The 17,260-nt window shown below is 39.7% G+C and overlaps 1 protein-coding gene across 1 annotated transcript; it reads right to left on the minus strand.

The window, feature by feature from the left end:
* Positions 1–5: 5 nt before the first annotated feature.
* Positions 6–10,581, minus strand: LOC309966955 (uncharacterized protein C3orf49; the record flags this gene model as incomplete). Its single annotated transcript, XM_082847414.1, is given in 7 exon segments — positions 6–203; positions 643–755; positions 837–858; positions 3,196–3,320; positions 6,447–6,591; positions 6,593–6,770; positions 10,457–10,581. Coding segments are annotated over 7 exon segments (906 nt in total).
* Positions 10,582–17,260: the final 6,679 nt, after the last annotated feature.

Raw genomic sequence — 17,260 nt, forward strand, 5'->3', positions numbered from 1 at the left:
CAAAATCAGAAGCAGCACCAGGTACATGGGAAACACACGTTTTTCACTTTATACTTCCTCATGGTTCTCTTGGATATCCTCTGGAACTGCTTGGAAGACTGAAGGATTTCATCCCCTAGAAACTCACACTGTTGAAGCTCAGCGTGTCTTTGGGCCAATAGCTTCATGGATGTATCTGTCACTGCTTCTATGAGGTCATCCACCTATGACAGCCAGATACAGAGAAATGAAACCATGTGTTAGAAAGCCTTGTCCACACCCAAAGGTGGCCTGTTTTTCCTGAGAGATAAGTTCAGGAATTGTTGGACGTTTACAAGTCCCAAAGTATTAATCTAATTCAAGTTAGCAAACAGAGCTTGAAAACATGCATTTACCACCCAGTGGTAAAGAGGATCTAATTTCTTCTCAAAAGAAGCCCATGTGTGTGCCTTCATTTTAACTGAATTCACTTAATATTTATTAGGCACACAGCACCATCCTCGGTGCCCTCAGCAATCCTGTAGCCACTCTTGAATGCCCCCCACTAACGTTCCTTCATGCTAATCATTAGTTTCATCCCACATCCGCGCTGTCAAGCAGGGCTGTGCATTCAGTTAAGCCTGATGCTTTTGAAACACCAAAGTAAAAGCCTTTGTCCACTACCTGCATTTGAAGCTTTCCTACTGTCAAATCTGATTTTCGGAGGATGTTTTCCGTGCTATGTTTCTTTTTTTTGAATGCTGGAAAGCGTGGTCTCTTTTTTGAGGAATACGGAACTATCATAAAAATGCAAAAATACATCAGATTAAGAAGTGCTAACATGATATCTGTGACGGTGCTTAAATGAACATTCTCACCTTTGGGACATTCTCTTATAAACTGGACATTCGCCACATAACAACGTCGAGTTGGAGGTCGTATTCATATTATTCTCCACCCCCCAGGTATCTCCTTTGTGCCCAGAGCTCGCTTTGAAGAGATCTATAGGGTGCAGAGAAATGAGATTGTCTGGTTCTAAGAGAAAATACAGTGTCAGGAAAAAAGCAGGTCATTTGTAAGGGGAAGAAGAAGAAATTGCTTCTGCAGCCGCTGAGCACAGAGTGTGGGGCTGTTGTAGACCAGTGCCCCAGAAAGCTCATTATCACTGGATCCAGTTGTTAATTTGGTCTCGTTTCTGCAGGTTTCCTTATTTTCATGACAGGCATGTCTCCAAACATAAAAAGAAAGCTCTGGGTTCTTTTCGCTGCATGCCTGATACTCTTCCCCTGGTCCCTGGCTTGCTGGTTACAAGTACCTGTGCTATTGGAAATCATTCCTAGGTCATGGCTCCTGGCTAATATGCCCTTTTTAGTCTTCTTGGGTTCACTCTTCCTTCCCCTTGTGCTTAGTAATTAGCATCAGGACTATTGTGAGGGCTACACAAAGTAGGATGTGGGACCACATCTGGGTCTTGCCCTTTGCCTGAGTTTACAAATGAGTCTGCGGAACCTCCGCTCTGCCCTGCCAGCTCGCCCAGGCTCAAGTGTCACTGGCAGAATCTTCCCCAGTCCGCCCAGAGTACGACCCCTCTTTTTCCTCTCTCGTAAAACCAAGTGTTTGGGGGGCTTTTTTTTTCTATTAAGCACTTGGTAATTACTTAAGTTATTTCTGTGTTTGTTGAATACCACTATTAAAAAGTCAAATGCCTTGAAGGGTCAGGCAGGGTTTGCAAAACAGGCTCACTTGGGGCTGGTGTGAACTGGAGAGAACACGCCCTCCTGCAAAGGGGGCAGGCCTCTGTGCCTGCTGCAGTTGCCCCAGGAATTGTGGGCCCAGTGTTGCCAACTCCTCCTGTTTTCCAAAAGGAAGTTGAAAATCCAGATTTCTGTTTGAATTTTTCTAATTTTGAAATGTGGGCTATTAATTCAAATATACTTTTGAGAACATTCTGAGAGCTAACAGTACCATAGTTTAATGTCCATCTCCTCTATCAAACTATAAGTTCCACACAAACAGGACCATGACCTTGGATCACCTTTATAGCCTCCCCAAACTGCCCAGCACATAATAGGAGTACGGTAAGTGCAAACTTAGCACAAAAGAGGTAAAATTCAAAACTAATATTGGTGCACTCTGGCAGTGACGCTCTAGAGCAGCACTGTTCGACAGAACTGCCCACAAAAATGGAAATGTTCTTATCTCTGCTGTCCAGTACAACAGACACTGGCCATATATGTTTACTGAGCACTTGAAAGGTAGCTACTGCAGCCAAGGGAATGGACTTTAATTTTAATTAATGTAAATAGTCACACGTGGCTATTGGCTACCATATTGGACAGTACAATTAGTACCTAGCATAGTAATTAGGACTAAGCACTCCAGAGCCAGGTCTTCTGCTGTTTGAAGCCTGGCTCTTCCAATTATCTGGGCCAATTACTTAACCTCTTGTTGCCACCCCTAAAATAATATCCTACTTACTGTAGTAACCTATTGCTCTCTACCTTATAGGGCTGTCGTTAAGGATTAACTGAGTTGGTATTTTTAAAGCACTGAGAACAGGGCCTGGAACACAGTCAGCTTTTAGTCAATGCTTATTATATCTAAAGTAATGATAGTATTTCAGGGTTCTATTAAAAAGATAGTCTGGGCAATTTAGGCTAAAGCTTGATAAGTACAGGTAAGTACAAGCTTCGGGTTGGAGAGTCCTGGATCACCTAGTGCTGTACTGTCTGTACTGTACATATGGCTATTTGTATTCTAGTTTCAATTACAATGAAATAAACTTTAAAATTCAGCTCCTCAGTTGCACTGGCCACATTCCAAAGTCTGAAAAGGCCACACGTGCTAATGGCTACTATTTTGGACAAATGTACACTTGCATCCTCGCAGAAATTCTATTGGGTTGATCTAGAGAATTCCTCTCCACGTGTATGCATGATAGGCCAGGTGCTAATATACTAATGAGTCTTGATATCTGAACAGCTGACAAAGTCAATATAAAGCTGTAAACTCCACTGTTGCCCAGATTGTAGCAGAAGCTGGACAGTTTGAGCTCAGAACTAGAGGAATCAGAACTGGAAAGTCTACATTCTGTGCCCTAAATTCTGGGAGTGGAGACACACAAGTAGCAGCTTTAATATGAGGGACTTGCAGTGGCAGAGAACTTGGTTTTTACAACATCCCTAAACACTGACTTACTGATAAGTCTTTAGAGGCGAGTTTGTTTTAGCATTTTACCTTCTGCAGTCCTGAGGGAAGGGATGTCACAGATAACCGCTTGGTGGTTCTCCTGGCTCGGAGGAGTGTATTTCCTTGGGTTATCTCCTCTGTCTCTGCTTCTACAACATCAAGTTGTATAGTTGCTTGGAGGGAAGGGCAAGAAAAAAACAGACAATCTTGAAGGATCACAGTAATAGACACATGCTCCCTATTTGAAAGTCTCCTGAAAAGTCAGCATCACACGCTGTCTCAGTGGCTTTTTTCTTTGGGGTTAAAAATTAAAAATGGATTTGTTTTGCTGAAGCTTACACTTTCTCCTGAACATTTGCCTTTTCTTGTGGTCATGACCTCAGTGGTCGCCGACCCATCTTAACAAGGTGCTTACCTGTCTTTGAGACTTCAGTTTTGACCTCTGTTGCCTTTCCCTGTAACTCTTGTGGAATTCGGAAAAGTAACCCTCTAATGTGTAAGACAATCCCTTGAGTATTTGCTGTTGACAAAAGCCAAGTTTAAATCTACTCTGCAGCAAAGTGGCACAAAGCTCAGTCATTCACATACCATCTTAATAGTTTTTCCCACATTCCAGGAGCCCCGTGAACCCTAGAGCCCTTAATATTTTTCTCTATCAATTCAATTCTTAACACAATAAACGTACTTATAAAGAAAACTTAAAACACTGTCATAAATCAAAAACCAATATCATAAATATAGGCACTGAGACTAGTATGGTAAAACCAAAACCATGTTATTGCCTGGAGGAGGCACTAAACTTGAGGTTACTCTCTTTTTTACTAAAACAGAAAAGGGCAGGAAATGAGGCTTTTTCCTTGCTGTAGTCAAAGGGATCGACAGGGTCATTTGGAAAAAGGGTTTTGCAGCTTGTTCCGTTTCAGCGTCTTCAAGCTGTGCGCAGCACCTAAAATCAACTCAGCTGCTTTAGGTCCATTGATAACCATATCTAGCAGCCGGGGTTCCTCATCTCAGTGACTGGTGGCTCCACCTTCAAAGCAGATGCTCAACCCAGGGACCCTTCCTTCTCCCCTGCCACTGTCCAGCTCACCCCCAAATCTTGCAACTTCTACCTATGAATATTTCTCCCTTGATCTCACCATCCCCACTGCCACGACTCGTCCAAGCTATTACCATCCCTTGCCTGAACGAATGTAAGAGCCTGTGTATTGTTCCTTCTGTATCTCTTCTCGCTCTCCTTCGATCCAGTCTCTACCCTGCAGCCTCAGCTACCTTTAAAAAATGCCAATCAGATTATATAAATCACCAGCTCGAAAATATTTGATGGTTTCTTATCACCCTTAGGAAAAGTTAAAATTTCTTAACATGGCTTACAGACACCCTTACCACCTTATTCACCAGCCTCTCCCTGGCTGGATTACTTTAATTTCTTAATTACGCCCAGTGCTCTCTTGATGTTGGAACCTGAAAGTGTTCTCCCCTCTTCCTGGGAAACTGTTCTCACCACTCTTTCCTTATCTAACTCTAGTTGTCCCTCAGATCTCATCTGAGTTGGTCCTTCCACAGAGAGGCCTTTCCTGAGCCCCCTCCCCTAAATTAGCATCCGTGATGTGTACCCATAGTGCCTTCTGCTGCTACTTTGCATCAGAGGTAATTATCTGCATAATGCTGGAATGTCCCTCTGTGCTGTAACTCCAGGAGGGTAGGGACCATGTGTGTTCTATCTGCTACTCTATCCCTAATAGTGTGGCTGGCATATAATAATTACTTACTAAAGTTTTGTTTAAAAAGTGTAATGAGGGTCAACAGGGATGAGCAACTGTCTTTTGGTCACAGCTGAGGGTCAGAATGTTCGAGTGGAAGCCTAAAGGATGGGCAAGTTTCTTGGGAAGATCTTAGTGCAGAGATTTGTTATTCCAACTAAGATGAAAATAAGCCAATGCACGGGATGAGGGGAAGATTTTGGTCCTCTGTTTTCTGCTGGACTCTCCAACTCCAGCCCCAGCAGTATATAAGCATGTCCTCTTTGCTATTTTTAACAGAAATAGGCAGGTCAATCCATACCAGGTAATTGCTAGATGCTTGGATCCTTCTAATGGTGACTGCTTTTCCCGGAAGAGAGAGTTTGTTTGAAAGGGCAATCAGTCAGCTGGAAGCCATCATTTTTGTTTTTTGGGTTTTTTTTTTTTTTTCTGGAAAAAGTATCCACTAGGCTTGCAGCCTTATAACCATGTGAAATTTGAAGGTATGTTTGAATTTCCTACATATGCATAAGGACTTTATATGTTTCTGGATGCTGTGCTATAAAGGGTATTAGAAACCTACAAAGGATATTCATGGCAGTGAAGCTCTTCTGTATGATATTATAATGAGAGACACATTACATGGTAGGTTTTTCAAACCCATAGAAGTGTGCAGGGCGAAGAGTGAACCCTAATGTAAACTATGGACTCTACTTAATAATAATATATTAATATTGGCTCATCAACTGTAACAAATGTACCATGCTAAGGCAAGATGTTAATAACAGAGGAAACTATGGGGGTAGGGTAAGGAGAGAGAGGTATATGGGAACTAACTTTCTGTATTTTCTGCCCAATTTTCCAGTAAACCTAAAACTGCTCTAAAAAAGAAGGTCTATTAATTTTAAAAAGCTACAGAGGAGAATGCAAATAGTAGTAGTATCATTAGTCATCACTCATTAGGACCCCCCCAAAACAGCATCACCACGTAGCAAAAAAGACAAAGTTAACCGTTCAAATGCTGATTCTTCACAAGGTACATGGGAAGCAGATACAACAAAATAAAACTTCCTTTCTGACTTACCAATCATAGATTTTAAAAATAGAATTCTCAGCACACACTCTTCTGTTAGAAGTAGCCATTTGAAAGTCTGCCTCACTCCTTTCTCCAGAAACAAAACAAAACAAAATCCCACTTTGGTTTGATTTTCTAATATATGTGTATGTGTATATGCATATACACATACATATGCCTATGTGTGCATCTGTATTTAAAATGAAAAGTAGCTTTAGACGGATGAGAACGACTGATTAATTGGACTGGGAGGGACCTCAAAGGTGATCTAATTCAGAGCTTTTCAAAATGCATGTACATATCAGTCACCTGGGGGTCTTTCTAAAATGCAGATTCTGACTCAGTAGACCTGGGTGGGGCCTGAGCTTCTGCATTTCAGACCAGCTCCCAGGAGATGCCATGCTTGGGGTAGCAAGAAAAGCCATCCTAATTTCATTTTTCCTCTTGGACTTGACGCTTAACCATATGTTGCCTTTGATTACCATTCTGTGAGAGCTTTCCCATTCTTGGTTTGGTAAACAACTTGGGCGATGGAAGCTCCTTGACAATTCTAGGAAGAAGGCTCTGCGTATTTGAAAGGAGGGTTTCCTTAGGGTTAGTGGAGCCCTCTCTGCTGACATTTGCTGGCCTTGCTTCTGTACTTGTGTGACAGCATCCTCCCCCCAAAAGTCTTCACTTTCTTGACCAAATCTCTTTTCTGATTTTGCTGGCTTTCATGAAATTCCATGTCACTCTCATTGGATGATTCCTCTTTGGGGACCAACACATTTTGTTTTACTAAGTTGGTAGACACAGCTCTATGCCATCTGAACAAAAGAAAAATAATTTGCATCAAGGAAAGTGAAAAGTTAAAAAAAAGGTATCATTTAAATCATTAAAATCCACTGCAAATGTGAAAAAATTATACAGTTGCAAAAAATAAATTTGAAGACCCAAATCACAGAAGAATAAAGCCAAAGCAACTACTTGGCGTTTTGTTGCCAAACCCTAGAAGTGCATTCCGGACACTATCTCCGGACACTATTTAATCCTCATAGCAGGTAGGTTATATTATTATCTTCATTTTACTAATGAGTAAACTGAGACATAGAGAGATTAACTTAATTGACCAAGCATAGAATGCAGATTTTAATCTTGGTTTGTGGTTGTTAAATTATATTACCTCATATTGGCAAATTGGAGATCTTATTTCAGTAATGGTTTGAGATAGTTTTTGCTGGATTTAGTGCTTCCCAGGCTACAGTGATGAGAGATGAAAGAGTCTGATAGGGTAGTCAATAAAGAATATAGTCTCCAAGGTCCCATAAACACTGCATTTACATAGAATACTCATTTAGAGAGAATAATTCTAAATGCATTATTTCCAAAATTCCAAATAGTCATATAGCATCTTCATCATTTTTGCATATTTTAGTAATTTTTGCATATTTTAGTAATTTTTGCATATTTTAGTAATTTTGCATATTTTAGTAGTTTGCATATTTTAGTAAATAGGTAACACTTCTTAATAGACTTCAATGTGTTAAACACTCATCTAAGTTCTTTCATATGTATTACACAATTTAATCCTCCTACTGTCCTCTCCATTTCACAAATGAGGAAATTAAAAGTTGGAAGGATTAAATAAGATTAAATAACTTATGCCCAGACAATCTGACCCCAAAGTCTGTGTTGTTATCCTCTGTGCTAGGTAAATATCACCCATTCCATGATACCCTGGATTTACCTAATATTCTTCCTCCATTAACTGTTTTTTGTTAGTTTCCTCCAAAGCAACAATATCCATAAAATCCCAGACATTTTAAAAAATTAACCTTTTTATTTCGAGATAATTGTAGTGTCACATGCATTTGTAATAAATAATACAGGGAGATTCTCTGTGTACTCTTTATCCAGTTTCCCCCAATGGCAAACTCCTGCAAAACTAAAATACATTGGCACAACCAGGATATTGACACTGATACTGTCAAGATACCGAACATTTCTATCACCACCAGGATCCTTTGTTTTATAGTCACACCCACTTCCCACTCACCCCTACCTTTTCCTTAAACCCTGGCAATCACTAAGCTGTCCTCCATGTGTATAATCTATGTCCTTTCAAGAAGGTACTATAAATGGAATCATACAGCATATGGTTGACCCTGGAACAACATGGGTCTGAAATGTGCAGTTCTACTTAGATGCAAATTTTTTTCAATCGTAAGTACTACATGATCCAAGGTCAGTTGAGTCTGTGGATGTGGAACCTTAGACACCAAGGAACTGCAGATATGGAGGGCTGACTCTAGGTTATACATGGATTTTTGACTGTGCAGATGGCTGGCATCCCTAACCCCTGCTTTGTTCAAGAGTCAACTGTAAAATCTTTTGGGGTTTCCTTTTTTTATTCAGCATAATTCTCCAGAGATTCATCCAGGTTGTTGTGTTTATCAATATTCTATTCCTCTTTATTGCTGAGTAACATTCCATGATGTGGACGTACCAAACTTTGTCTAACCATTCACTCATTGGAAGACATTTGGGTAGTTTCCAATTTGGGGCCGTTATGAATAAAGCTACTATAAACATGTGTGTACAAGTTTTTGTGTGAGCATAAATCTTCAGTTCTCTGGGTGAAATCCCAGGTTTTATATTATATTATGTTACATTATATTTATAATACATGTAATACATATTTCTAATGAGGATATAAATAAATTCATAACTATTAAAAACATTTTTCATATACTACTTAAACTATGTCAAGTCCCACCAGTAGCAAAATACCAACCTCCAGAAAAACACTATTCTCAATTGAACCTAAATCATTCAGCTTCTCTGTCATTATGCAGGAGAAGTAGTTCAGCCCACTAAATAGTTCAGCCCAAGCACAGGAGTTAAATGGTTTGGTTCAAACCAGCACCATACTTCCTAACTGTGTGATCTTGGTCATGTTATTTAACATCTATAAGCTTCAGTTTTCTCATTTGAAAATAGGTATGTTGTTCTCAAGAATGTACAAATAAAAGAAAACAATTTATGTGCTTGGAACCTGATAATACATTCAATAAATGATAGCTTTTATTACCATGTGGAACAGATCTGTGTGGAAAAAATTTAAAAGGCAAGAAGGGAGTGCAAGCTAAGAGGTCAAAAGAAGGGAGCCCTCATAGGCTAGCAGCCTCCTTTGTGGGACCAAGGATGTAGAGTTATGTTAGTTGTACATATACACACACACACACACTCACAAGGTGGTATTATTCACATTCATTATAGTTGAGCATATAATACAATAACTTTCCAGCAGAGGGCAGTCAAGTGTCCTGAGGAAGGGGTGCCATATTCTAATTTGCCCAAAGGTCATTTACGGGCCAAGACTAATTTCCCATGGACCCTTCTGAGAATCTTTTAATAAAGCCATCTGTTTCTACTACCGTAAATACACATACACATGGAAATACAATTCAGGAGGTTCAGGAACCCCCAAGGCCGTCCATGCAACCCCTCAAATAAAAAGCCCTGCCCTAAGGAGTTTCTGAATCTCTAGAATGCCTCTCCCATTCCCATCCCTCCACCCTTATTCCCAGTCTATTTATAACATAATTAACAAATGTAATTTTGCTCCAGAGCCTAGGATAGAACTGCTGCCATTGCTGTTATGAAAAGAATCCTTTCTTTCCTAAGCTTTTAAGTATCTTGGTTGGTTGTGAATTTATTTGGTTGTATTGCCTCTCTTTTTAACCCCTGTTTCTTACTGAAAGTGGAAATCTCTGCAAAATTTTATTTTGCCTGTGGAAGTTCAGAAGTCTGATCTCTGAGGCTTCAGGTCTCATGAAAACACCTCATTTCTATCTATCTAAGCTACTGCTCATGAACCTGGTAAGAAAGAAGACACCCTGCCCTCAAAATTGGAAAATAATTCATCTCACTGACTTTCCAAATTAAAATGAATTATTTTTGGAGTATTTCATGCTTGTCTTCATGGTTTTGCCATTGGCAAGAAAAATTAGGTATAAGACAGTTTTTAGGTTACATTAAAGAGCGTGCACATGGGTGAAATACAATTAGCATGTATTTCAGCAGCCAAAACTGCTGGAAGAGGGAACAGAAAGAGCATTGCTCATGGACTCATCTTGAAAAATGCACTATTGAATTTTCAAAATAATAGTATTTGCTGTCTAAAATTGTGAGACTGACATATTAACTTACGGTCTGCTTATTTTAGTATAATATGCAACATTAAAACTCAAATTCAGGTAAGAAAGGAAAGGTTTTCCCCATTACAATGAAGACTTTTCTAATCACAAAATGAAGCTTCCGTTGTGGCACTAGGTTCTCTGATCCTGTGTATAAATGCTGTCTCCTCCTCTAATCCATACAGAGCCTTCATTTCTGAATGCAACGCTTAAAAAGAGATGCTACCTTTTCTAATCATCACGGTGAATACTGGTCAATGCAAAATCCAAAGACTCTCACTCAAGAGAGAAGAAAATGAGTCCCAGTTTCCTACCTTTCAATCCCTTTCCTTTTGAATGAGCCATTTCTCTTTTTGGGTTGCTGAAATCTTCGGTACCGGCCAACCCTTCCGTAAGCAACCTTAAAGGGCTCTGGTGTATACAGGTGGGGATGGTCCATTGCTATCAACTGCACCTGTGGTAGCTGTTTTGGATTTCTTTAGCTCTTGAGCTCACAAACTTCAAAACAAAATCATGCAGTGAGTGACTGAGGCGCTTTTAACTTCTGGGCTGTTTGGGGTAAAGTACGTAGGAAAGTTTTGGAATTGCTTCCTTATTCCCTTTAAGGTGTTAGAGACATCATTTGTTGGACCGGCCCTGTTTACCACTTCACAGAGGTCACCAGCGATGCATTTGACAGAGCGGTGGGAAATTCCCTTTTCTGTTGCGAACTTCTGGGCAAGGCAGAGGCAGAACAGGTGACCTGATTGTCTAACCACTGCCATTTGGGTTGGTAATAAAATAATCACACACCAATTGATTATCACAGTCAGGTGTGCATGTTTGAATTCCTAAGAGGGCAGAACCAGAACTAATAGGAATTCCAATGATCCCAGCTTTTGTTAGATTTTTCAAGTAGAGCTGATGAATGCTCTGTCAGGTTTTTATTTGGCCTTCTCACAGCTCACTTCCAAGGGCGATTTTATTATATCTCGTATTTTGTAGTGATCTCTCAACACACGTGGCTGAGAAAGTTGAGTCCACCGCTCCCTTTAACATTTGCTAGTTTATTTCCCGGAGAAGAGCAAATTCTGGCTGGGTTTGAACTTCCCACCACAAGGTGGCAGCAGACACTAGGATTTATTCCCATCCTTCTCTGGTGCTTTGAGTTTTTCAGTCTGAACTTAACTAGAAGCTAAGAAGGAAAACTCTAGAAAAGTGTTGGGAGATACAAGGATTACTCTGTTTGCTGTGTTTGCGCTCATCAGTCATCTGGAGCTGGCTTCTCAGACTTTCGTGTGCACAGAAATTACCTGGGGATCTTATTAAAACGCAGATTTTAATGCAGTAGTTCTGCCTGATAAGATCATTGGGCCAGAGAGCTCAACAAGATAAAAGAGTTACTTGCGAGGATCTGTCTGCTCCAGGCAGATGAATCAGCACGTACCAAAGCCCTGAGGTGGTAGGAGTCTGATGTCTTTGAAAATTTACAAGATAGTCAGGGTGGCTGCAGCAAAGAGATGGATGTATCTGAGGAGCTGGAGAGATAGGCAGGGCCAAACCTGCTGGATCCTACAGAACAATTGAAAGATTTTGGTCTGGCTCTTCAGAATAATGGAAAGTAATTAGAGTTTTTGTTTTGTTTTGTTTTGGCCGTGCAGCGCGGCATGCAGGATCTTAATTCCTCGACCAGGGATCAAACCCATGCCCCCTGCAGGAGCTAGTCAATACGTATTTATTCTGGGCAGTGAGGATCCATTGTTGAGCAAGACAACTGGAATCCCTGTGGAAGCTCCTAGACTTAACCACTGAACTGCCAGGGAAATCCCTATTAGGGTTTTTCAATCATTAAAATTTTAAAAATAGAAAATAAAAAAAAATTTAAATTGTGGTAAAATAGACGTCATATAAAATTTACCATTTTGAAGGGTACAGCTCAGTGGCAGGAAGTATGTTCACACTGTTGTGCAACCATCACCACCACTGTCTCCAGAACTTTTTTTATCTTGCAAAACTGAAACTCTATGCCCACTAAACAGTAACTCCTAATAACATTTCTGTCTCTATGAATTTTTTTTAATTGGAAAAAAAATTACATTTTGGAAGAACTCACCACATAAGGTGATAGAATTCCAAAAATCAAATTACATGAAAATATACATCACAATTTCTTCATACAATTGGTGAGAAAAATCTGCTGTATAGAAGAGAGACAACGAAATAGGAAGGGCTAAGGAGAAGGATATGAGGATAAACAGCGTTTTTATTTTTTAAATTTCTAAAAATAAATAAATTTATTTATTTGTTTGTTTTTGGGTCTTCGTTGCTGTGCACGGGCTTTCTCTAGTTGCGGTGAGAGCTCTGGGGTCAACGTGCTTGTGGGCAGCATACGGTTAATTTCTTCCACCTGGTGGCGGCTTCAGTATCTGCAGAACAGCTCAAAGGACATGGCTCCGAATATTATCTATAGACCCTGGGGAAGAACTAAAGGTCCTTGACTTTGTTTAATGGCCAAAGTATTATTATTTTGTCTTGCTTGACTGTGTTCCTTTCTTTCCCCATTTTCTCACTTCTCAGATTAAATTTATCCTTTGACTAAAGTTTTTCTACAGACAAAAGGCAGGTGGGGTTCTATTCTGGGAAAGCCTCATGGGGTCCCGCTTGGTTACAGGAGCTAGTCAGTACCTATTTGTTCCGGGCAGTGAGGATCCAGCGCTGGACAAAGCAACTGGAATCCCTGTCCAGGACTGACACTCTAGTGGAGGACACAGATACCAAACTTATTAATGAATTGATACAACGTTTCAGACACTGATAAGGAATGCTAGGAAAAAACTAGGAGAACACTGTAGAAAGTGACAGAAAGTGAATGCTTCTGCCAGAGTGATCAAAAAAGCCTCTCCAAGAAGTGACAAGGTAAGTGACAAGGTAAGACATGCTGCATTGAAAAAGGACACAAACTATGGTCAGATCTGTGCTCCAAAGAAAAGTATTCCATAGATGGAAAATTACCAGAGCAAAAGTTCTGAGGTAGGTGGGAACTAGGTCATGTTTGAGGACAGGAAGGAGACCAAGGTAGTGAGAACACAGGTGACAAAGGAAGGCAACGTTAATGTTTGTGTTTTAAAAAAGATTGCTGTGTGCCGCTTGGAAAATGCATTGGAGAGGAAGAAGTATGGTGGCTGAAGAGGTAATCGGTCAAGGATAGAGATGCTGGTGGTTAGGCGTGGAGTGAGATAGACGTTTAGCGAATCTGGAAATATTTAGGAGGTAGCATGCTGAAATGAACTGGGTGTGGGGTGTGGTGAGAAGACAGAGGGAGATACTAGACTGGGAAGTCACCTTGTTCCAGTAGCTCAGGTCTGAGATTGGAGTGGTTTAACTAAATAGTGGGTAGTGGCGCTAGAGAGAAGTGCACTGATTCAAGAGTCCCCCATATGGCTACTTTTCTTTTCCACCGTCCTTCACGGGATATGGCTTGGAGTAAAACCCATACAATCATTCCCTAGACATTTGTAAATGTTCCTTTAAAAAGCCAGAGCAGGGCAGAGCTTGGTCAAAACACAACTCCCTTGTTCTTAACATCATCCTTCTATTGAAAATATCTGAGATCACATAATCCTATTTAGGTAACCATAACAACATGTGACTCCTATTCAGATAGCAATTGATTGAAACCACTGAGTCTGGGATTGCAAACATGAATGCTCATGGGCCGAGACACGGAAATGGGAGAAGCTGCGCGGTGTAACAGGGAGGCGCAGCAACTGTGGTAAACCGTAGGGTGCTGGACCAATCAAACGCTCTTGGAGTTCAAATTGTGAAGGCTCTTCATGCATTTAAAAATGTGGCCCGCATTTAGCCTGTGGGTCACCTATTTGCTGGCCCCAGAGATCTTTTTATGTAAACTCTCCATTCAGTCTTAGGCCAAATTCTGGAGTGATAAACACATAGAACAAGGCAGGACAATGTGTCTTAGTGCAGTCATTTAAAAACTGAATCCTTTTGAAAATGAATGAAGAGTCCTCACTAATTCTGGCCACCCCAGGGTTTGGGAGGCCTTTGTATGTAGGGGAAAATAAATCGGGGACTTTTTCTCTTTGCTCAAGAAAATCTTCTTACTGGAGCTTTTGCCCATTTGAGAGAAGAGGGTGTCACTTTACAGATCACTTAGCAAGAATTGTGCCACGAGGAGGTGTATACTGGGCGCTCAGAGACAGGATGTTTCACCAGAGGACTCCTTACCAAGAGGTGCCACTCCCTAGTGGTCAGTGAAGGTTTGGGCTGAAGCAAGTGGCTTTTCAAGAAATGATGCCTTGTTTTCATTTGCTTTTTGTGTTGGTTGCTGCCCCAGGTTGGTATCTATAACTTTAGACTCATCTCCTATAACTTTTTTTTTTTTATAATTTTAAAAAAGGCATCTATTTATTTATTTATTTTTGGCTGTGTTGGGTCTTCGTTGCTGCGCGCGGGCTTTCTCTAGTTGCGGCGAGTGAGGGCTACTCTTCGTTGCGGTGCGCGGGCTTCTCATTGCGGTGGCTTCTCGTGTTGCAGAGCACGGGCTCTAGGCGCGCAGGTTTCAGTAGTTGTGGCGTTGTTTGATTTTTTTAAAAATGAGTATGTATTACATTAAACTAAAAAAAAAAACCCAAGAATTTAAAAATTAATTATCCAAATTTTGAATGCATAATACCAAGACATTTGTATAAGTGATTTTTTTTCCCTCACTGTTGCATGGGTTGATTCCATAAAAAAAACTCAATTGATGAATTTAGCTATTTGCTTTAGAATCAGTTGCCTCTGGAACAGGATAAAAGCCAAACTGTTATTATTGCCAACAAAAAGTCATGTAAGATATGTTAAAATTCTAAGAATAAATGATGGGTGTCTTAAAACTGAAAAAGTTCTCTAAGATAATTTCCAGCTTCTTAGTTAGCCATGATTAGACTTGATACTTCCAATAAAAATGAATAATAATATTTGGAAAAACAACAATGAACTTCTATAGCTGTGCTGCTCTATATGGTAACCACCATCCACTCATGGTCATTAACCACTTGAATATGGCGAGTCTGAACTGAGATGAAGTTTAAGTGTAAAATACATACTGGATTTTGAAGACTTAAAGTGAATAAAAGAATATAAAATATATTATTAATATTTAAAAATACTGATTATATATTTTAGTGATGATATTTTGAACCCACTGAGTTAAAAAAAATATAGTATTAAAATTAATTTCACCTTAATAAAAAAACTTTTAACAAAGTAGTTACTAGAAAATTTTAAATTACATATTAGACAGGGCTGTTCTGTAGTCCTCGAAATTCTGTAAACGGAATTTTTCTTAAGGTATGGAATACTCTACTTGAATCCACTACTCCTGTCTTATATATGCATCTCTCTTTTTGAAATTGAAATTACAGATGAATTGATCACATCAACTCAGCAGGTGGGACATTTAGTAAAGTCAGGATCTAATGAAGTCTAAGAAAGACTTTATTCATTTGTTCTGTTTTGCTATTTTTGTGTGTTTGGGTGAAGATTTTTATCTTAAATCTGGGGTCACAAACTATAGACTCTCAGATGCATTTGGTGTCCAGCATGTTTTGAATATTAGAAGAGTTTACATAAAAATCTCCATTTTAGGATCCTCACAAAAAATAAGAAGATCTGGCAATTCAGCATACATTCCCATATGAGTTGAGTAGTGACTGCCCTGAAACAAGCTTTCAGTTTCACCACAGTCCCCACTACTCCCTTATGTCCTAGGCCCAGGTGTTGGACATTATATTACAATTTCCACTAAAAGAATTCAACCAGTTGTTTTTCACATCTTCTCTTGTCCTTGGGTACAAATATGTAGGCTCTTCAATCTCCATCATTCTATGAAGTCACATGCCAGGATTTTAAAATAGCTTTCAGTAATTTTTCACAATTTCTTCCTATGATCCAGCTATGGGCCTACCACTATTTTTATACTTTTTATTTCGAGTTACTGATGTAATTTCACAAAATGGAGCATTCATTTTGTAATTATTCTGACTGGAAATGCATAATAAAATGCCAACTCTACTTATTTAAATAACAGTTTGATGGATGCGTTGATATGCTCCTAAAATAATTGTCCTCTTTCCTAGAAATTATTATATATTCAAGGTATTGAGCTGTTTTTCAGAATACATCTTTAGTGGGAAACTTAGTATTCCCAATTTTCTCAGCACATAAAAATATATTGAAGAACCTAAAATCAATTCATTCTTTAATGTGATGGCAAAGAGGCATCGTCAAATGCAGAAATGCACTGTTGACATGGCCCAACCTGTAGAATTGAATAGAAAATCTGAACCAATGAAATGACATGTAATTGTAAATTTTCTAATGCATACAGTGTCACAAAATAATAAGGTCTTGATAAGTAGGTCAGTAGTATCTAACTGAGCTACTTCAGTTAGCAAAAAGGAATCATTTTATTCATTTATTCATTCAACAAATATTTATTAAGGGCCTACTATGGCCAGACACTGTTCTTGGCCCCATCATATCAGAGTCCTAAAGGAAGTGAGTAAACGGGAAATGTGGCTATCCAGGGAAGATGCTTTTGGACAGGGAGTATGGTCAAGGCAAAGGCCCTGAGGCAGGACCTGCTTGATATGTCTAAGGAACAGAAAGGCTTGTGTGGCTTGAGCAGAAGGGAGTGAAGGCAAGCGTAGAGGAATATGAGGCCAGATAATACATGGAGACATCTATCATGTGGGGCTTGGAGGCCAGCATCTGAACTTGGCTTTCACTCTGTGCGAGATGAAAAGCTATTATAGGATTTTGAGAAAAAACATGGTGTTACCTGATTTCAGCTTTAGCACATTGTCACCTCTGCTCCGAGTTGCTCAATCATGTAAAATGTGCGTATCAGTATTTTCTAACATAATCTAAATAGCCCCCGTATTAGTTTTCTTTTGCTGCTGTAACAGATTACCACAAACTTGGTGGTGCCTTAAGACAGCATAGATTTATGACCTCACAGTTCTGCAGTTAGCACTCTGACACAGGTCTCACTGGGCTAACATCAAAGTATTGACATTCATCATACCTCCTTCTGATTCTCTTTTTCTGCCTCCTTCTTCCACTTTTAAGGACCC

The sequence above is a fragment of the Leucopleurus acutus genome, assembly GCF_964270905.1.
Source record: "Leucopleurus acutus genome assembly, chromosome: 10".
NCBI lineage: Eukaryota > Metazoa > Chordata > Mammalia > Artiodactyla > Delphinidae > Leucopleurus > Leucopleurus acutus.